The following is a 17,713-nucleotide window of genomic DNA, read 5'->3' as shown; positions in this document are numbered from 1 at the left end:
CCTTGCCTTGATTTTAGAGCAAAACAAACTGCAAGGCGAACACTTAACCCACACTCGCGAGACTTTGGATTCGAATTTCTCGCGGGACACGGAAATCCATGCCCTTCTAATCACAAAAAATTATTAAAACGCTTAAAATAATCGCTCACTGTTTGATTAGTCGGAGCGGAATTAAAAAAATAGTAATTAATTGGTGGGAATAGAATAAGAGGAAAGATTATAAAAGTATGGTTTCCTTAAATCTTTGTTGTTTTGCTGGCTTCCCAAGATACACACTGTTTCTTCAGATCCGAAGAAAAAGGTAACAAATATAAAATTATATTAAAAATTTGATTTTAATTTTGCTAGCTTTGCTCCAACAAAAATATATAAGGTAATTATTTACTATTCACTTGATACTGTTGGTAGAGTCTTAGACTGAAAACAATTTAATCAATCTAACAACACATATTCTTAGGAAATAATAAAAACGAGATTGAATTCGCATACGAGAAATATTGTAATATTTTAGTATATTTGAACATGGTGTATTGATACAACACGTAAAACACGCTGCTTACACACGGTCATCATAACTGATAGTCGAAATGTCAAATTTTAAATAGTGAATTTCAAATCGAATTTACGTGTAAAAGTTACCAAATAAGTGCGTCCAACAAACCACGTTATCATGTCACTTTTTAGATAAATTTAATATGCGAGCGATACAACGTGTCATGATTATGTAATGGATGAATGAAACCCATCACATATAGACACGTCTTAACGTTGATGTTATAGCACCAAATTCCAAGTGCGAGATATTAGACCAAGTATACGGTACACGAGTAAAAGTCATTGATTATGTCTCACATACTAGCACATAAACATGTCATTTTTTAGTTAAATCTTACTTGCGAGTTATTCAACGTGGCATGATGATATTATGCATAAAACATATCATATATAGCGCATGATAATCCCAATATCTAAATGTTAAATTCTAAATAGTTACCACCAAACCAAGCACACTAATACAACGATGCCTATAGGTCAAATTTTACGCGGTAAAATCCAGTCCAAGTATACGTTCATACGCTACCGAGTAAATTCGACACACCACGCCATCCGTGAGGCGCACCGCCGGAATACGGCAGGTAAGTTTGAAAAGGGCAAAATATTTTTTATTGAATTTACCAATCGTGGTAAATGCTTTTGACAAGAACAGTGACACTGACTACAACCGCTTCACATTTGCAGCAAGTTAGTAACAGTTGCAACTTTTGTGTTTATATATTTTCATTTATTTATTTTATTTGTTTTTGGTGTTTTATTTGCTGAGTGAGCTTTTGGACTGTTGCAGAATCCGAAAGGTTGCTCTGTTCTCTCTCCCTCTCTCTCCTCCTTCTGTCTCTCTCTCTCTCTGTGTCTATGGTTTTTTATCTTCTTCTGTGTTGGCCAAACAGTCGTTGGTGATTGAAATCTCTCAAACCAACAAAGACGACGAAGATTCCTGAAAGATTTTCGACGCCGACGATTCTCCTTCCTCTTTTCCGTCGGAGGCTTTTTCTTCTGTGAACTTCCCGGCTGCTCGGGAGGAGCTCCGGGCTCTCGATTTTCGCCGGACTTGGAAAGTAGTGCCTCGACCTTCGCCGCAGATCTTCAATTTTTCTCCGACCGCTGAGCTTCTGAGGGCTCTGGGGATTGGAATTTCCAGAAGAGTAGAGTGCTTCTCCAGTTTTTTAGTCTGAGTTTTTGTTTTTTGGGATTTTTGGCTGAAAAAAAACTGGTGGGTTTAGACTGATTCAGTCAGGAAAGAGATTAGGGTTTGGGTATTGGGAATTCAGTGTTGAATTGAAGCTGCTTGTGATTAGGGTTTTGTAGGTGGGTTTAATGGCGTGCCAGAGCAATTGAACCCCTCTGATTTTTCTGATTTAAGGAAAAAAAAAAAAAAAGGATTTGAATTTTGAAGTCCAAGTTTGGTTGTTGGGAAAATTTGATTTTGTGAATATTTCTTAGAGAAAACGTGGCAAGAAAGAAGCTTTTCGGGTTCGAATTCATGCCTTCTTTATAAGGTAAGAAATTTATGAAATGCAGTTCATTTATTAGATTGATTGTTTCTGTATTGTTGTTGTTTGTATGGTTTGATTGAATTCTGTGAGTAGGATGCCTAATTTGTGTGGTTAATGTGGTTTGCAGCATTTACTGAGAGCAGGAAGAAAAGGGTTTTGCAAATTTTGTTTATTTATTTGAAGAGTTGATATGATTACGTTTATGGATTCAAAAGAGAAATTGAAGGAGGTGGATAGGTGCTTAGATCCACAGCTATGGCATGCCTGCGCCGGCGGCATGGTTCAAATGCCACTGGTGAATGCGAAGGTCTTCTACTTCCCTCAGGGCCATGCTGAGCATGCCTGTGGACCTGTTGATTTCAGGAATTGTCCAAGAGTTCCTCCCTATATACTTTGCCAGGTTGCCGCCATTAAGTTCATGGCGGATCCTGAGACTGATGAGGTTTATGCCAAGATTAGGTTGGTTCCTTTGAACGGGGGCGAGGCGGGCTACGAGGATGATGGAATTGGAGGGCTTAATGGGTCTGAAACGCCGGATAAACCCGCCTCATTTGCAAAAACATTGACGCAATCCGATGCAAACAATGGTGGTGGGTTCTCTGTTCCGAGATATTGTGCAGAAACCATCTTTCCGCGATTGGATTACTCTGCCGATCCCCCTGTTCAGACAATTCTTGCTAAGGATGTTCATGGTGAAACTTGGAAGTTTAAGCACATTTACAGGGGGACCCCTAGGCGGCATCTATTGACCACGGGGTGGAGTACCTTTGTGAACCACAAGAAGCTTGTTTCTGGGGACTCAATTGTGTTTTTGAGGGCAGAGAATGGTGATCTCTGTGTCGGGATTCGTCGAGCAAAGAGGGGAAGTGGAAGTGGACCAGAGTCATCTTCAGGGTGGAATCCAATGGGTGGGAATTGTACTGTGCCATATGGTGGATTCTCGGCGTTTTTGAGGGAGGATGAGAACAAACTAATGAGAAATGGCAATGGTAATAGCTCTAATTCGAATGGAAGTCTAGTGGGTAAGGGGAAAGTCGGGCCTGAATCTGTTTCTGAAGCTGCAACACTTGCTGCAAATGGACAGCCCTTTGAGGTTGTTTACTACCCTAGAGCAAGTACCCCAGAATTCTGTGTGAAGGCCTCATTGGTGAAAGCAGCATTGCAGATCCGGTGGTGCCCTGGAATGCGATTCAAGATGGCCTTTGAAACTGAGGATTCTTCCCGGATAAGTTGGTTCATGGGAACTATATCCTCTGTTCAGGTTGCTGAGCCTTTGCGCTGGCCCGAGTCACCTTGGAGGCTTCTCCAGGTACTACTACTCTGTAATTATCGTGCTCTAGTTTCGTTTATAATTTTTAATTTACTTTATCTATCTTCCCTAGTAGGCCTGATTTTCTTAGTCTGAGCACATTATGTTTCATCGACAATTTTCCGATCAGAATTACGAAGCACAATCTGCATACTGTGCCATAAAACATTGGTTCTTTGATCTTCATTTGCATTTCTTTTCTCAACTCCTTTCAATTCACTTCGCCATATGATTACTCTGTTACAGTATAATCTGCGTTTATTCGAGCTTAGTAGTTTTTAGGTTCCTGTTTATACTTTCGTAGTTGCAATTTCTTTGGTGTTCCAGGTTCAGTTTTCATTTTCTACTCTATACCTACTAGCTAATTTTGATCAATTGTGCTCTTTCCTGGCCAATTACATCTGGGAAGAGCCATGGTTTTTGGCAGCTAAACATTCAAGAAGTTCATTTCCATAGTACGGTTGGGACTGTTGGGTACTTTGAACACACAGTAGGAGTGTTTTTCTCTTTAATTTCCTTTGGTTTTCTGAAATCTTGTGTTGCAGGTTACCTGGGATGAACCCGATTTACTTCAAAATGTGAAACGCGTTAGCCCATGGTTGGTAGAGTTGGTATCCAACATGCCCACGATCCATCTGACACCTTTCTCACTGCCAAGAAAGAAGATGAGACTACCTCAATACCCAGATTTCCCTTTTGAAGGCCAACTTCCAATGCCGACTTTTTCCGGCAACCTCCTTGGACCCAGCAGCCCCTTTGGTTGTCTGCCCGACAAAACTCCTGCTGGCATGCAGGGAGCCAGGCATGCTCATTATGGTCTATCCTCATCAGATATGCACCTCAATAAACTGCACACAGGTCTATTTCCGGCTGGTTTCCCGCCACTTGATCATGCTGCTGCACCCACTAAATTCACCAATAACATGGTGATTCATAAGCCTACTATAAGCGAGAATGTTTCATGCTTATTGACTATGTCACATTTTACCCCGACGTCAAAGAAACCTGATGATTTAAAGCCACCGCAGCTCATACTCTTTGGTCAGCCAATACTTACTGAGCAGCAGATCTCTCTGAGCAGCTCTGGCGATACAGTCTCACCAGTTCTTACTGGAAATAGTTCATCCGATGGGAATGCAGATAGAATGGTAAATCATTCTGATAATTCTGGATCTGCACTTCACCGACAAAGTGTACAAGAGCGCTCATCTTGTGAAGGTTTCCAATGGTACAAGGATACTCGAAATGAAACCGAACTAAGTCTGGAAACTGGTCACTGTAAAGTCTTCATGGAATCAGAAGACGTAGGTCGCACTCTTGACCTTTCACTTCTGGGGTCTTATGATGAATTGTACAGAAAACTGGCAGATATGTTTGGCATAGACAATTCTGAGACACTGAACCATGTGCTCTATCGAGATGGTACTGGTGCAGTTAAACACATTGGAGATGAACCTTTCAGGTACGGACAATTCCCATTGAATCGTGTAATGGCTCCGAAGGACGGAGGTCCTTGTCCTTTTAATTATCAAATGAGTGGTTAGTAAGGTAATATATTGATCAAATTATTGTTGAAGTTGCAGTGACTTCATGAAAACGGCAAGGAGATTGACGATTCTAATAGATTCAGGCAGCAACAACGTAGGAATGTAAAGAAAGAATTAAGCCTCGATTCAATTGTACAGCCGGGGATAAATCCTTTGTTCGCCATGCTGACCTTTTACCGCTCTTGAAGTTGTCGGAGAAGCCGCTCTGATTCAATTTTTGAGCCTTCATCAGTTTGTTGGTTGTCTTTTTTTTTTCTTTGAGGTTGCTTCTTTGCAGCCAGATCCTGTTTGTAGGATTTGGTACATGTGTTTATAAGGCTTTACAAATGAATGAAGTCTTCTAAGAAGGCAGTTTAAATTAAGTGGAAAATGTACATCAAATTTGTGTAGAAAGCAAACTCTGTTTTGGCTCATTTGCTTGGCCTTTCTTACTTGGAAGCGTTTTTTTGTTTGTATTTTCCCTTCTTATGTTAATACCTAATCCATTGAAGATGTAATGTAGGCATCACAAATTGCAAGTATATACTTCCTACTTGATGGATCAAGATTATAAGATGCTTACTTATTACAATATTATTTTCGATGTTTCGTAGCTTTGAGTGGTATGAAAAATGATTGGTTGAGTTAAAACAGTTGGGGAAATCAAATCTAACAGCTAAAACATTTGTAGTATTGAATGTTATGTAGAATTGTAGTCACACATTAGTTTTTAGGCGTTTTGTACTTTCTTGAATTGATTTTGAATCCCCTTCTCTTCAAGGGAGAATCTGCATCATTATATACTCATAAATACAATATGCCTCCTCATGAGTGAGAGATAGAGTTAAAAGCGTATAAACATGTAAGGGGATTGAATTCTCTCCCTATTCAAATACTCAAATGTCATTGCCAACCAAAGAATTTCTACAATACACCGATGTACTGATGTTTGATCAACTAAATCGAGATTTTCAAAGAGTGCATGATTGTACATTCCACATTTTCGCCAATGAGAAAAGGATCCCGAACTTTTGTCCCAAAACTAGTATATTTTGAAAGAGGCGGCTTCGCATCACAGAGAAAAAGATGGGTTTAATTAGTTTTGTGCATGACTAAGGAAAGGAGTTGGTCAAGGGTCTAATCACCAATTTTCAAGTGGATTTTGACCTAATTCTTCTCATAATCCTCTCATTTGTTAATTGAAATCAAATGTTTTACACGACAACAAATTCTCAGAGATTATATTAATAACCAAACAAGAAGAAGCCTTATTTATCACAGTATTACCAGAGTTCAGATTTCAAAAACAATCTTAACTTAACTAATTAAAACATGAAAGTAAATTAATTGTCTCAATATTTGACGCCACAAAGTGAGGTATTACTTATTCCTAGTAATTATTATTAATATTAATCTACCAACTAATTAGGCGAGCAATTTTTTTAATTTATGGGGATTGTAAAACAAAATAATAGTCAAAGAGAAAGTCAATAAGTAATACGTGGGGATAAACAAAACAAGCAGCAAAGGTGCTGGAAGGCAGAAGGAACAAACAAACAAAAAACACATTCTGTCTGGTTAACCTAATCCGCCGCACGTGAGAACTCGGCGGTGGCCCACACGGCGTCTGTTAAATAACGCAACGTCAGCTCCGAAAGGGATGCATTTGCTTGTGTTGCGCCGTTTCGTTGACCGCGCTTTTTTCCTCTGTTTTCACAAATCACCACAAGTTTTTATTTTTTTTTTATTTCTTTTTCTTGTTGTTGACATTTTCAAGGATCTTTGAATAGATTATTATTAAGTCGGATTAGTAACATCATGTAAGTCGGATTAGTAATACCATGTGACACATATTGTTAGAACACCAAATCACATACACAAATATTATTAGGGATTTTGGCATTTTGCATGTCAAGTAGTTAAAATATTGATAAAATCATAAAGTTACCGTCGTACTTAAAATTTTTAAGTGATTTGAGATATCAGTAACTAACAGCAAATCAGTGATGGTCCAGCGCACGGGCTTGTCGAGTTGGACTCACTACAAATATATTGGTAAAATTAATTCAATTTGGCAATGGTGTAAATTGAAGAGTTAGTTTTATATACCATATTTATGGAGACAATCGTGCAACTAAATCGTTTTGTTGCAAGTGTCAAATTTGGGATCTATCCACCATTTTAATCTCATCCCATTACTACTTAGACTTGTATTATCTAGAGTTTTTGTAAATGCAAACAGAAAATTAGGATCCTTAGCATTTTTTTAATACTTTTTAGATCAAACATTGATTCTATTTTAAGATTTAATTAAGCCGCCTTAAACAATAGCCACGTTAGCATTTTTATATTTACTTAAATTACATATCATTATTGTATTTTTTTAAATTAAAATGTTAATTATTGAATTCCAAATATATCATTTTACGCTGATATTTCTTTGTACATGTCCTTTATTTTAGGAAATAGTTTCTGGTTTGTTGAATTTGATGAGAATGTGGATTTCTTCTCCCACGTTTGATTTTGTGATCTCCATTTTTGAATCTTGAATGGGTTTATCCAATTCAATTAGTGGTTGTTTTCACAATTTCATCTTGTTATCATTTGAGATAATTAGATGTATATGTGATCGATTATTCTATTGTTTCACTCTCTGCTTTCGGCAGCTTGATGTTGTTACGTTGAGCAGGTTTCATCAAGATTCTATACTGTTTCAGGTTTTATCAAGAAGCTAGTGGAGAGGGTTTTTTATTCGGCAATTTTTTGGGGGACATATTTTTTGAATTTTGAAATTCAAGGATAAAGATGATATGTATGTCATTAGTTTTCCAAATTGCAAAGAAAGATGATATGTATCCCATTAATTTTTCAGGTTTTGTAGGCACTCTCTTTCTATTTGGAATGGCGTTGGAACATTGGAATCCCTCCTGAAGTTGCCCCATTTTTTGCAGCTACGTATCTGGAAAAAGAAAAACAAAAAAAATGGCAAAAAACTTGGAGGAAGTCAAAGAGCAAAAATTGCCCCGAGTTGTTTGTGATCAACCAAAGAAGCCTCAACTATGCTTGCTGCTGCAATATAATCTTGCTGTGATATTGTTGTTATAGTTTAGTTTAGTACGGATAAGGAGTTAGAGACTTATATTGAATTGTAATTCGTATATGTCTGGATTAGGAGTATACAAAAATCTGTTCTTCATTGTATCTTTCAGTTTTTTCTTTGATCTTTTTCTTTTTTCTTTTTTTTTTTTTGTTGAAAATAAATATAAACATACCGATAATATATAAACGTACCAAGAAGATATATAAAGTAACGTACTAAATTTTTTTTTTTAAATAAATATAAATGTACCGGAAAATATATCAATGTACCAAATGCATACGAAAAAGAAATACGAATATACCAAATATGTACCAAGAAGATATATAAAGTAACGTACTGAATATGAACCAAGAAGAAATATACGTATCAAATATGTTTTTTTGGGAGCTTTATATGTGATAACCCGTCCCTAATTCTAAGATTTTATAAATTTTTAAAAATTATGAATTGACGAAAAACACCCCTAGTGGAAGGATTGTTGACTTTCATTGACCGCCATTATATGACGCATATGAGCTATTATTTTATCGTATTCTTGAAGTTCTTGACGTTACGAACGCGTAGGCACAAGCAGAAGCGGATTTGGAGTTACGGGTAAAATTTTATAGAACTACGAACGTGAAGGGTATTTTGGTAATTTCATGTCGCGTGGATATTTTCTATTTTGTCTTTTGTGACATTACATTGTGCAGTAGTGGGGCCCACAATCCATTCTCTCCCCATTCCCCCGTGTCCCCTATCTCTTGGACCTCACCCTCTCTTAAATTTTTTCAAAAGTCCCTCACCTCGCTTCACCACTCAATGGTTGCCACCTCACCTTCTTCCCCTAACCCTCTCAGCTCTCTCCCTCTCATCTCTCATCTCTCTCTCCCTTGGTGAATCACCACCGAGACACCACCACCACACAAACCTTTCGCCATACCGACGAACTCTAGACCATCACACCACCGGACTATTATTAGCTCATCCTTACGAACTTAACCCCAAGTTTGGGTTACTGGAATCGAGCCTTCGAGCTCAAATGGAGCTCTGTTTTGGATATGGATTCCCGACGAGATTCCATGAATCCTGACCAAGGTAAGCATTAGGACATCTCTTCCCACTTACCCTTCTCATTGTCAATGAACGATCTCAAGGTTTGGATGCTTTTTGTTAGGGTTAGAAGCTGTTTAGATATAGAGGATGATTTTCCAGATTTCTAGAAAATTTGGGTCCGTGGCCATCCGACCATTTTCAAACAAAATTTTTGTCAACACAAACCACGATTAAGCTTCCAGTAGGTATAGGCATGTTCTCTACATTTCTAACTTGAAAATGACTTTTGAACCATCAAATTTGGTTAACTATCGAGCTAGAAATTTGCTTTCTCTACATTTCTAACTTCAAAATATATTTTGAATCATAGAATTTGGTTAAGTATCAAGCTAGAAATTAGCTTTGAAAGTTAGGAAGAAAATATGGGAAAATTTTGGCCTCGCGAGGAAGGCAAGTACCATCGTACTCGCAGGTGCATGGGCGCATGTGAGGGAGCCACTGCAAGTGGCAGCATGGGTGCCAATGCAGCCACCTCGTAGTGGCGGTGTGTGGAGGAGCCTAAGGTCCCTCTTTAGGTTTCTCGAAGTGCCAGACCCGAATCCGCCCTTCGTTTTCTGAAATTCAACCATTTTAAATAGTTTCTTTACTAGCCGTATTTTGTACAAAAACGCGTTTATATGTTAGTATGTTACGTATTTACAAAAATGGTTTTGTTTCTAGGCGAAATGCATCACAAGGACTCTTGATGTTACGAGGCGGGTTCGACTCAAACACATGATCTATGAGTTGGTCTTTAATTTTAAATATTACATATTATTTAGTTTCCAATTATATATTTTACAATGAATTTCCTACGCATTCCTAGATTAGACTAATGCTTATAAAAATTAGTGAAATAACGGAAAATTACAAAATTATCAAAAATCCCACGAGATGCATAGGTATGCATACTTTTATGTGGTTTTAATTACGGCCATGAGTAATATCTTATTTATTACTATTATGTCGATGTGAATTATTGAATTATTGTGGCACGACCATATTTATGTTATCTGCTTATCGTTTACTGCACCGGTGTTAGTACTTGCCTGAGCCAGGACTAGTCTTTCACGTGTATGTGCACATCGTACCGTACGCTCACTTTGGATTCATTGTAGGTGACAGTCCTATCCTAGATTGATGTAGGCAATTATAACTCATATGTGATGCGCATAGCGCTAGTCTTTATGTGATTATAGTACTAGAGCATATATCATTGTTACACCCAGTCATGTTCATGTCAGAATACCTTTGTATGAACTCGTGTGTCAGAATGTGTCGATGAGCACTCGATATGAAATGTTTGCCTATGTGAGATTATGTGATTATGGACGTCATGAGCTTATTTATGAGATATTGTGTCGTAATGAATTCTTGAGATATTGCAGGCTAAGGTAAGTATTTTCTTACCATACGTTGTATGTATATTTTTGGAAACTATACTTGTTTTACAGCGAGGGATTATTATGTTTTCGAAAAGGCTTTTACAAAGCTTTATTTTTAGGCCTATTCACCCTTGTTTTTCGCCCCTCCAGGTTTCAGTAGCTGAGCTTTCGTATTGACGAGGATTCGTGGAAAATCTTGATATTGGAGATTACCTTCAATGGTATAATTCTCAATGCATTATACTGTACTTTACTTATGCTTTGACATCACGTGTGAAATGTGTTCATTCCTGCTCACAAGCGCACTCTTATACTTAGGCACTTTTAGGTTTAAATTTACTTACATTTTTCACATCACTACACTTTATGGCTTCGTCACCTTTTTGGTGTCGGCCAGCACAACTTGATTCGGAGTCGAGGTGGACATTCCGGGTTGGGATATGTCAGTTTGGTATCAGAGCATAAGTTTGGGCAGTGTTGCGTTCATCACACGCGTGATAGCATTCTCAGTTCTTAAGCCTAATTTTTGAACCTTGCCACCTCGTCAAGCATGAAAAATGTGTTATCTTTTTCTAAGTTTTGAGTAATTTAGGGGACTTATTGACATTCTAAAACATTGTTTTGGCGGATGCCTTTAGACATTGAATGAAGAAATCGCCTACCAAGGAAAGTTCAATTTGAAATGAGTTGTTGGCTTTGACACAGGGCTAATGTATTGGTAATTGTGCACCATCGAAGATTTACCTATCAATCCCATCACTATTCTTCCGCCATATCATTAACAAACCTTTCGAGATAGGAAGCTACAATTAGTTTTGATTCATTGGCAGTACCCATTAGTATATCACCTATTAGAATTCCTACGAAATTTTACTTCCGTCAAAATTTCTAGAAATGTCTTAATTGATAATGTGGTGCTAAAGTGCTAGCACTCGATGGAAGAACATATAGGGAACAATCACCTTTGGTTCCCGACTATATTAATCCTTCGAGCATAAGTATAATTTCGGATCTTTAGGAGGAAAATTCTACTCCGTTAAATTTCATTTCGAAGTAAATTATTAGCAATTTCCATTCATACCTTAGAACACTTCAACCAACACTAGTTCCCAAATTCCTTTCAATGTTGTACTCGTCATTTTGATGAGTATGGGTTGTTATACCTTCGGGTAGCAGAAATCCCAGAAGCAGTAACTAATTTTCCCTAGAATCAACAAAACCAACTCATAGGACCAAATCATTACCAATCATCCGAAACCATCCACCCGAGTGGGCTCTAACCTGTAATCAGCCTGTAGTGGCGCTACTAATTGACGACAATGTCCGATATCCAAAAGCTGTCAACCAGTATTCAGACGATATGATTTCTGATACTGGACACAAGTACTAGTATTTGAGAGTGATACCTTTATGCCAGAACGCCGGTTTACAGTTTCAGGGTAACGAACAATATCAAAATATTAAAAGTATCATAAATGCGTTAATTAGCAACGCGACTGATAGACTGATTAACAGCAACTACCTGAGTCGAAGAAATTTAAATCATGGAAACTTAGGAGCAAGCCTTTTAGGAGGACAGTAAACTCGCAGTTGTATTAATTATTTTACCATCTAGGCAACAAGAACATTCTCGACTGTTCATCTTTATGGTCACTTCCACCGACAAACATTAGAATTGAAGCACGAGTTAATTTTCCATTGTAAGAGCAATTTGAGTATCGAGAAAGCCATGAAGACTTATTAGTGTGTATTGTAGAGAAAGGAAGCAGTATTGTATGTTCCGAAGACGTATACCTTTGGCATCAATTCTCAAATTTGACCTAGGATATTACCAAATGGTGAAGTGAAATACACTATCAATCCACTTTCTCGTGCTACACCAATTTTCCTTGTGTCTTTTCGAACAACTTCTACATCATTGAGAGAACTTAGTTACAAAAGCTTACCGATTAGAATTTATTCAACCAAACACCTTATCTAGGGAACCTCAAAACCTGTTCGCGAAGACGAAAGATTAAACGTTAGGATCGTGCTTAGATTTTAGTAACTCAATCAGGTGATGATTAAAACCATTAACCCATACTTCAAATTGATGGTCTACCTGACCAACTTTTGGAACTCGAGTTTTCTTCCGTAGCCTGTCGAAATCGTAGTGGTCTAACCAATGACTTACTCACTTACCCTAGCAACAAGAGCAAATTTTCTAAACATTGCTAGTCAGCTTTATACCAAATTCCTCAAATATTACCTTTGTTTAGAATGGTACTCTTCTTGGGAGACGTGATCTCAGTAGACAATATTCTTTTCGTTTTCTCAAAAGGTTATAGCAGAAGAAAGTTGGAATTCTCTTAAAGTGTTGTGAAATTCGAGATATCTTTGGTCTTGTCGATTTTATTGACAGTTTGTTAACGATTTCTCAGCTATAGCGTTTTTCCTTACTTGTCGATCGAGGAAAGTTAATTTAGTTGTGATTCGTGTTCTTTGGATGTTTCGGCTGTGTAAAGGTAGCATGACGGAGTATCGCTTATATTTATAAACGTTTAGAACCGTTTGAAATGAACCATCTTATTCATGACCTAGAGTCAACAGTTGTCACCTTCAATTGAAAACCGGATGACATTCCTTTGTGGAGAAACGTGTTCAAAAATCTTTACCAATCTTAACTTTCTTAAATACATCTTCATTTGAAATAAGCAAAATTTTTTACAATGATGATGGAAGAACCAGATCAACGTCTACACTTGCACTATCATGTATTACTCCGGTTGTGCAGACGTAATTACTATTACAACAGGAAAAGACATATCTACCCTTGAACATCTTTACGTTGTCCTATCCCATTCTAGTTGGGATTCACAAGTATCGATTTGACGTTACTTACAAATGATCAAGAATCGTTTGAGTGGTTATGATCACTTCTTGCATTCAAATGGAGATGGGGAAATATCACCATAAGCTTCTAGTACGAGGCATCTCGTACATGTGAAGAATATGATAATGTTCGATGATTACTGACCGACTTGACAAGTCAACTCACCTTCTGTTGGTCCAGAGGGACTACGTTTAGACCACTTGGTAAAATTCCTCATTCTTGAAATTATTAGATTTTTTGACGTTTCGATCGGCATCTACTCTGATTGTGATTCCATATTCACCCCCTCTATGTCGGAAGGCATTCTAGTCAACCTTGAGTACATGTATACCCTACTGAACTTCGTATTGCTTCTGAAGCAAACAAATCATTTAGGAAAATTGCTTGGACATCTAATTTTAGTTTTGAACATTAACGCTTCAGTCAACCAACAAATGCTCTACTAAATAAATTTACCATTGGTGATTAAATCTTCTGGAAGCTACTATTGTAGCAAGATGTCATGCATTCACTCCAGTTACCTCGCATTCTAGATTTGATGGACTTGTTTGACTCTCAAATTCTTCAGTGTTATTTTAGCCTTCTTGACATAATTTTCGTTAAATTCGAGAGAAATTCACTATGAATCTACTCATTGAGATGTTGCGAACCATATTGTTCAGCTACATGGTGTGCATGTCACTATTGTATCTCACTGTGATGCGCGTTTCACTTCCAAGTTTGGGGAAGTCTTCTTGAAGACTATGTGTACTAAGTTTATGTTCAATACCACTTTTTCACCCTCAGACTAACGGCCAGTCAGAACGAATTATCTAGACCTTGGTGGATATGTTGCGTTTATTCGTTCTACAGTTTTAGTATGATTATGACTGACACCTATCTCTGTTAGAGTTGCGTGTAACCACGGTTACAATTTTCAACTTTGGTTATGACACTGTTTGAGACATTGTATGAAGATTTCATGCATAGCACATGATTGACTGAGGAGTATTACGGACAAGTATTTGAATAATCGAGATTACAATTTAGGAAATTGTGTGCTAGTTGCGTTGTCGCCCGAGAAGGTAGTACTTGAGCGCGGTCAAGGTGCTAATCAGACGATTTATATGTATGTTGAGGGGCAATATGGTGATATTGCACCCTCGTGAATTTGTGATAATCGAGACAACAATGCATTGTTGGTATTACGGGCTGCAGACCGTAATATCGATAACTTATTCATTGGATTCGTTAAGCAAGTGGGCAAGTAAGTCCGTTAAGCTAGTATTTTTATTTATTTATGGTTTGGGCTTAACCTAAAGATATTACACACTTATCTTCGGAGTACGTGACGCAACGAGTGCGTAGGTGAAAAATATTCTATGTTCAGTTTTAATTTCAATACAATTATTTTAACTTTATGAAATTATATATTTATTTTGACAGGAAGTTAGTGTACATATATAATACTTTTGACTCTATGTTTTTATAAGAAGTATTATATTATAGTATTGTATTGAAGGAGAAGGAAAGTATGAGTTCTGAGGCAAGAAAGAGGAATCATTGCAATCCGATCACGACGGAATGGCAGGAAAGTATGAGTTCTGAGGCAAGAAAGAGGAATCATTGCAATTCGATCACGACGGAATGGCATTCTCTTTTATGCAACTGCTCTAACTGGATATCTTCTTTGCGTATATTTTTCTTCTATCTTTTTACTATTTTATGTATAGCAAAGGATTTCAAATTTTGGGGAAGAAAATTTTTTAAGGTGGGTAGATTGTGACAACCTGTCCCTAATTCTACGATTTTATAAATTTAAAAAAAAATGTGAATTGATGAAAACGCCCCAGTGGTAAGATTGTTGACTTTTGTTGACTGCCATTACATGACACGTATGAGCTATTATTTTATCATATTCTCGAAGTACTTGACGTTACAAACGCGTAGGTGTAAGCAGAAGCAGATTTGGAGGTTCTTAGGTTTCTCGATGTGCTAGACCCGAATCTGCCCTCTGTTTTTCAAAATTCGATAGTTTTAAAATAGTTTTTTTTATTAGCCATACTTTGTACGAAAATGAATTTATACATTAGTATGTTATGTATTTACAAAAATGGTTTCTTTTCTAGGCTAAACGCATCGCAAGGACTCTCGATGCTACAAGGCGGGTTTGACGCGATGACATGATTTGTGAGTGGGTCTTTACTTTTAAATATTATATATTTATTTAGTTTCCAATTATACATTTGAAAATGAATTTCCTACGCATGCCTAGATTAGACTAATGCTTATAAGAATTAGCAAAATAACGAAAAATTATGAAATTATCAGAAATCCTACGGGATACACAAGTGTGCATACTTTATGGGGTTTTAATGACGGCCATGAATAATATCGTATTTATTACTATTATGTCAATATGAATTATCGAATTACTGTGGCATGACTATATTTATGTTATCTGCTCATCGTTTGCTACATTGGTGTTAGTACTCGCTCAGGCCAAGGCTAGTCTTGCACGTGCATGTGCATATTGCACTGTACGCTCACTTTGGATTCATTGTAGGTGCCAGTCCTGTCCTAGATTGTTGTAGGCAATTAGGACTCGTTTGTGATGTGCATAGCACCAGTTTTCACATGATTGTAGTACTAGAGCGTATATCATTGTTACACCCAGTTCTGTTCATGTTAGAATGCCTCTACATGAACTTGTGTGTCAGCATATGTTGATGAGCACTCGATATGATATGTTTGCTTATGCGAGATTATATGATTATGGACGTCATGCACTTATTTACGAGATATTATGCCGTAATGAATTCTTGAGATATTGCAGGCAACAGTAACTATTTTCTTACTATACGTAGTATGCATATTTTGGAAACTATACTTGTTTTACAGCGAGGGGTTATTATGTTTTCGAAAAGGTTTTTACAAAGCTTTATTTTTGAACTCACTCACCCTTTTTTTTCGCCCCTCTTGGTTTTAGTAGCTGAGCTTTCGTGTCAATGATGATTTGGGCAAATCTTGGTATTGGAGATTACCTTCGATGCTATAATTCTCAATCCACTATACTGTGCCTTACTTATACTTTGACATCACGTGTGAAATTGGTTCATTCCCGCTTGACAAGCGCACTCTTAAACTTAAGCACTTTTAGGTTTAAATTTACTTACATTTTCCACATCACTATACTTTATGGTTTTGTCACTCTCTTAGTATCGGCTAGCACAACTTGATTCGGAGTCCAGGAAGACATTCAGGGTAGGGGTGTGTCATTATATATAGAGACCAAAACTTTCACTATATTTCAAGGAACTCCATTAGTTTTTAAACATATCAAGGAGAGACAAAAATATAAAAACAATTAAAGCCCAGCCTAAAAACATGGAAATAATATTTTAAAATATCAGCTATACCTCTAAGGCATTAGGACTGTTAATGCAACCTAACCCTCATAACTCCAACAAAATTAATGTGTCTCATAAACTCAACCCATCCTCAACTATTTCTGCAGAATCTGTTTTGAAACTATATGGAGAGTCAGTTTGTATTATTTCTTACTAGAATAAATCAACATGTCCTCGCCTATTTTTGCAGAATCAGTTTAACCCGTATTCGACCATTTTTGCAAAATCAGTTCAACCTATCTTCGACTATTTTTGCGGACTTAGTTTAACCCCGTCTTCGACCTTTTTTACATAATTAGTTCAACATGTCCTCGACCATTTTTGTAGAATCAGTTCAACCCGTCTTCAACCATTTTTTTGCAGAATCAGTTCAACCTGTCGTCTACGATTGTTGTAGAATAAGTTCAACCCATCCTTGATAATTTTTGCAAAATCAGTTCAACCTATCATCGACCATTTTTTCGTTTTCAACAATTTTTGTAGAATTAGTTCAACCCATCTTTGATCATTTTTGCAGAATCAGTTAAACGAATCAGTTCAACCTGTCTTTGATCATTTTTTCAGAATCAGTTCAACTCGTCTTCGACCATTGTTGCAGAATCAGTTCAACCCTTCTTAGACCATTTTTGCAAAATCAGTTCAACCCATGCTCAACCATTTTTACATCTTTGATCATTTCTGCAGAATCAATTCAACCCGTTTGCGATCATTGTTGTAGAATCAATTCAACCTATTTACAACCATTTTTGCATAATCAATTTCAAATACATTTATAATCAGTTTTGTATACTTTTTTTCGTAGAATCATTTGGTATAGTTGTAGTAGAATCAGTTTGTGTATTTTCAACAAAACTACATATATGATATTAGTCCAACCCGTCATCAATCAAATTATACTTTCACAACACAAGAAAACTACGGACTCATGCTATAAACTAAAAATGAGCTGCAATTTATTCTGACTTAAAACGAATTAAACAACTTTATAGAAAAAAAACTACAAATGT

General features: G+C 37.0%; 1 protein-coding gene and 1 long non-coding RNA gene across 3 annotated transcripts; both read left to right on the top strand.

The window, feature by feature from the left end:
* The first annotated feature begins 1,302 nt into the window (after window positions 1-1,302).
* LOC103962541 (auxin response factor 18) lies at window positions 1,303-5,362 on the top strand. 2 transcript variants are annotated; one of them, XM_009375254.3, is made up of 4 exons: window positions 1,303-2,054; window positions 2,179-3,360; window positions 3,906-4,822; window positions 4,938-5,362. In XM_009375254.3, the coding sequence occupies exons 2-4, from the start codon at window positions 2,242-2,244 to the stop codon at window positions 5,011-5,013; spliced, it is 2,112 nt and encodes a 703-aa protein (XP_009373529.1). In that variant the 5' UTR covers window positions 1,303-2,054; window positions 2,179-2,241; the 3' UTR covers window positions 5,014-5,362. The 2 variants fall into 2 exon arrangements, with proteins under 2 accessions (XP_009373529.1, XP_009373530.1); XM_009375255.3 differs by having other exon boundaries at window positions 1,304-2,054; window positions 4,944-5,362.
* A 3,439-nt stretch (window positions 5,363-8,801) lies between these two features.
* LOC125475110 lies at window positions 8,802-15,985 on the top strand. The gene is made up of 3 exons (XR_007256431.1): window positions 8,802-9,063; window positions 10,596-10,666; window positions 15,426-15,985. It is a non-coding gene; the product is annotated as an uncharacterized LOC125475110 (long non-coding RNA).
* The last annotated feature ends 1,728 nt before the right edge of the window (window positions 15,986-17,713 follow it).

Source organism: the organism of the source record quoted next, unplaced genomic scaffold, assembly GCF_019419815.1.
Source record: "Pyrus x bretschneideri cultivar Hongxiangsu unplaced genomic scaffold, Pyrus_bretschneideri_v1 Contig137, whole genome shotgun sequence".
NCBI lineage: Eukaryota > Viridiplantae > Streptophyta > Magnoliopsida > Rosales > Rosaceae > Pyrus > Pyrus x bretschneideri.
This window is presented reverse-complemented; position numbering and strand designations above follow the sequence as displayed.